The following is a 1,829-nucleotide window of genomic DNA, read 5'->3' as shown; positions in this document are numbered from 1 at the left end:
TGTTCTGCACTGAGTCAGTTACTAGTACAGATGTTCAACTTTTTTCCTCCAGAAGGCATACTGCAACTGTTCACACAGGTAGAGCAGAAATACAGTTAGGTGCAAGTAACATGCTTATAGTTTCTTCATGTGTGCAAATGGGTACAAATGCATTTGTACATTTTGTACTTTAGTACGTATCTTCTCATATTCAAATTGAAAACATTCTTTTATATGGTTCATAGATGGGACCTCAGCTAGAGCTTAATAAAACTGGATGTTGCTACACTGCAAACAAGCAGTGATGCTCCTGTTAGTGGCTGGCTAGCAGCGTGTTTGTCTTGCAGGTGTCAAAGAACTTTACAAACTTTCCATATTTATAGAAAGTCTTGTATTATCCCCACCCTGTGGCTAGAGGCACTGAGGGCAGATGAGGTAAGTACGTTATCCAATTCATGACTTCTGTTTTGTTCCTTCAGTACTTGACTTTAGCCTGGTATAACTTGATAGCTAGCAGGCCCTAAACTAGCCATAGCCAATGATGGAGCATTGTATGTAATTACCATTAGCCTGTTGCTGGCATTTTTTCTGATGTAGAGAGAATTCAGGTCTTCAGAAATGGATGTGTGTGCTGTTTTTACTAATGTGTAATGAAAAGTTATAAAAAGTTAATTTATGAAAACCAAGCTTCATCTGTGTCCCCTCTTTCTCCAAGCTGTGCTGAATGTATATGTTGCCTTTTGTTCCAGGTGCAGAGCATGGAGAATGATGAACTTCCGCCAGAGGATGGGATGGATTGGTGTGGGGTTGTACTTGTTAGCAAGTGCTGCAGCTTTTTATTACGTCTTTGAAATCAATGAGACTTACAACAAACTAGCACTGGAGCACATTCAGCAACACCCCAAGGAACCACAGGAAGGAACCACATGGACGCACTCCTTAAAAGTACGACTGCTATCCTTGCCTTTTTGGCTGTGGACTATAATATTTTTAATACCGTATTTACAGATGTTCTTGTTCCTCTATTCCTGTACAAGAGCTGACCCCAAAACTGTTGGGTATTGCATCATTCCTATCTGCTTGGCTGTTATTTGCAATCGTCATCAAACATTTGTGAAGGCCTCTAATCAGATCAGTAGATTACAACTGATTGACACTTAGCTCAATTTCTAGTTTCCGTAGCTGTTTGAAGCAATTGCATATGCCTGATCTAATCACAAGACTGAAGTTCTGAGTGAAGGCTGGAAAGAGCCTTTTCTTTCAAACTGTTAAGCAATGAAGAGAATGACTGTTTTCTATTTAAAAAAAAAAAAGTAACTACAAAGGTTTTTAAATATGGGTCTATCAGAATGGCCAGTGTGGGAGAGCCCTATGTGACACTTGATGGAAGTATTCCTCATTTTGCCTTAATTATGCAAAATTGCAACACTCCATCTGAAACATCCTGTGGGGAAATAAGTTTCTGGTCCATGACTTTACTCGTCTGTGCAAAAAAGTGATTTCCTATATTCTCCCCTGGAGTAAAATCAATGAAAAGATACTTCTTTTGTGGTAAATGTAAAAGGAAAAAAAATCAGAACGTGATTATAAAAGCTGCACTTAACACGATTCTTTTCTTTTACTTTTTTTTTAAGTAATATCTACATCAGTGCTGGTTTTTAATGATTTTTTTTGAAAATAAGTTTAGATATAAATACAGGAAGCAATGAATAAAGTTTGTGCGAACCTTTAAAGGGAAGAAGGTACTTTTTTTTCTGTGGTAGCGTACTTTTTTTCAGTGACCACAACAGTACCACATTGTGGTAGGTAGGCAGTGAGGAGTGGCATAGGCCTGGAGGTTGGTGCTTTAA

The 1,829-nt window shown here is 38.3% G+C and overlaps 1 protein-coding gene across 1 annotated transcript; it reads left to right on the top strand.

Annotated features, from left to right (window-relative positions):
- The first annotated feature begins 713 nt into the window (after nucleotides 1-713).
- On the top strand, nucleotides 714-1,469 carry TMEM251 (transmembrane protein 251). Its single transcript, XM_009581159.1, has one exon. The coding sequence runs from the start codon at nucleotides 745-747 to the stop codon at nucleotides 1,138-1,140; it is 396 nt and encodes a 131-aa protein (XP_009579454.1). The 5' UTR covers nucleotides 714-744; the 3' UTR covers nucleotides 1,141-1,469.
- Nucleotides 1,470-1,829: the final 360 nt, after the last annotated feature.

This window comes from Fulmarus glacialis, unplaced genomic scaffold (assembly GCF_000690835.1).
Source record: "Fulmarus glacialis isolate BGI_N327 unplaced genomic scaffold, ASM69083v1 scaffold21597, whole genome shotgun sequence".
In the NCBI taxonomy this organism is placed as follows: Eukaryota; Metazoa; Chordata; class Aves; order Procellariiformes; family Procellariidae; genus Fulmarus; species Fulmarus glacialis.
Note: the sequence above shows the minus strand (reverse complement) of the source record. Positions and strands in the feature narration are given on the sequence as shown.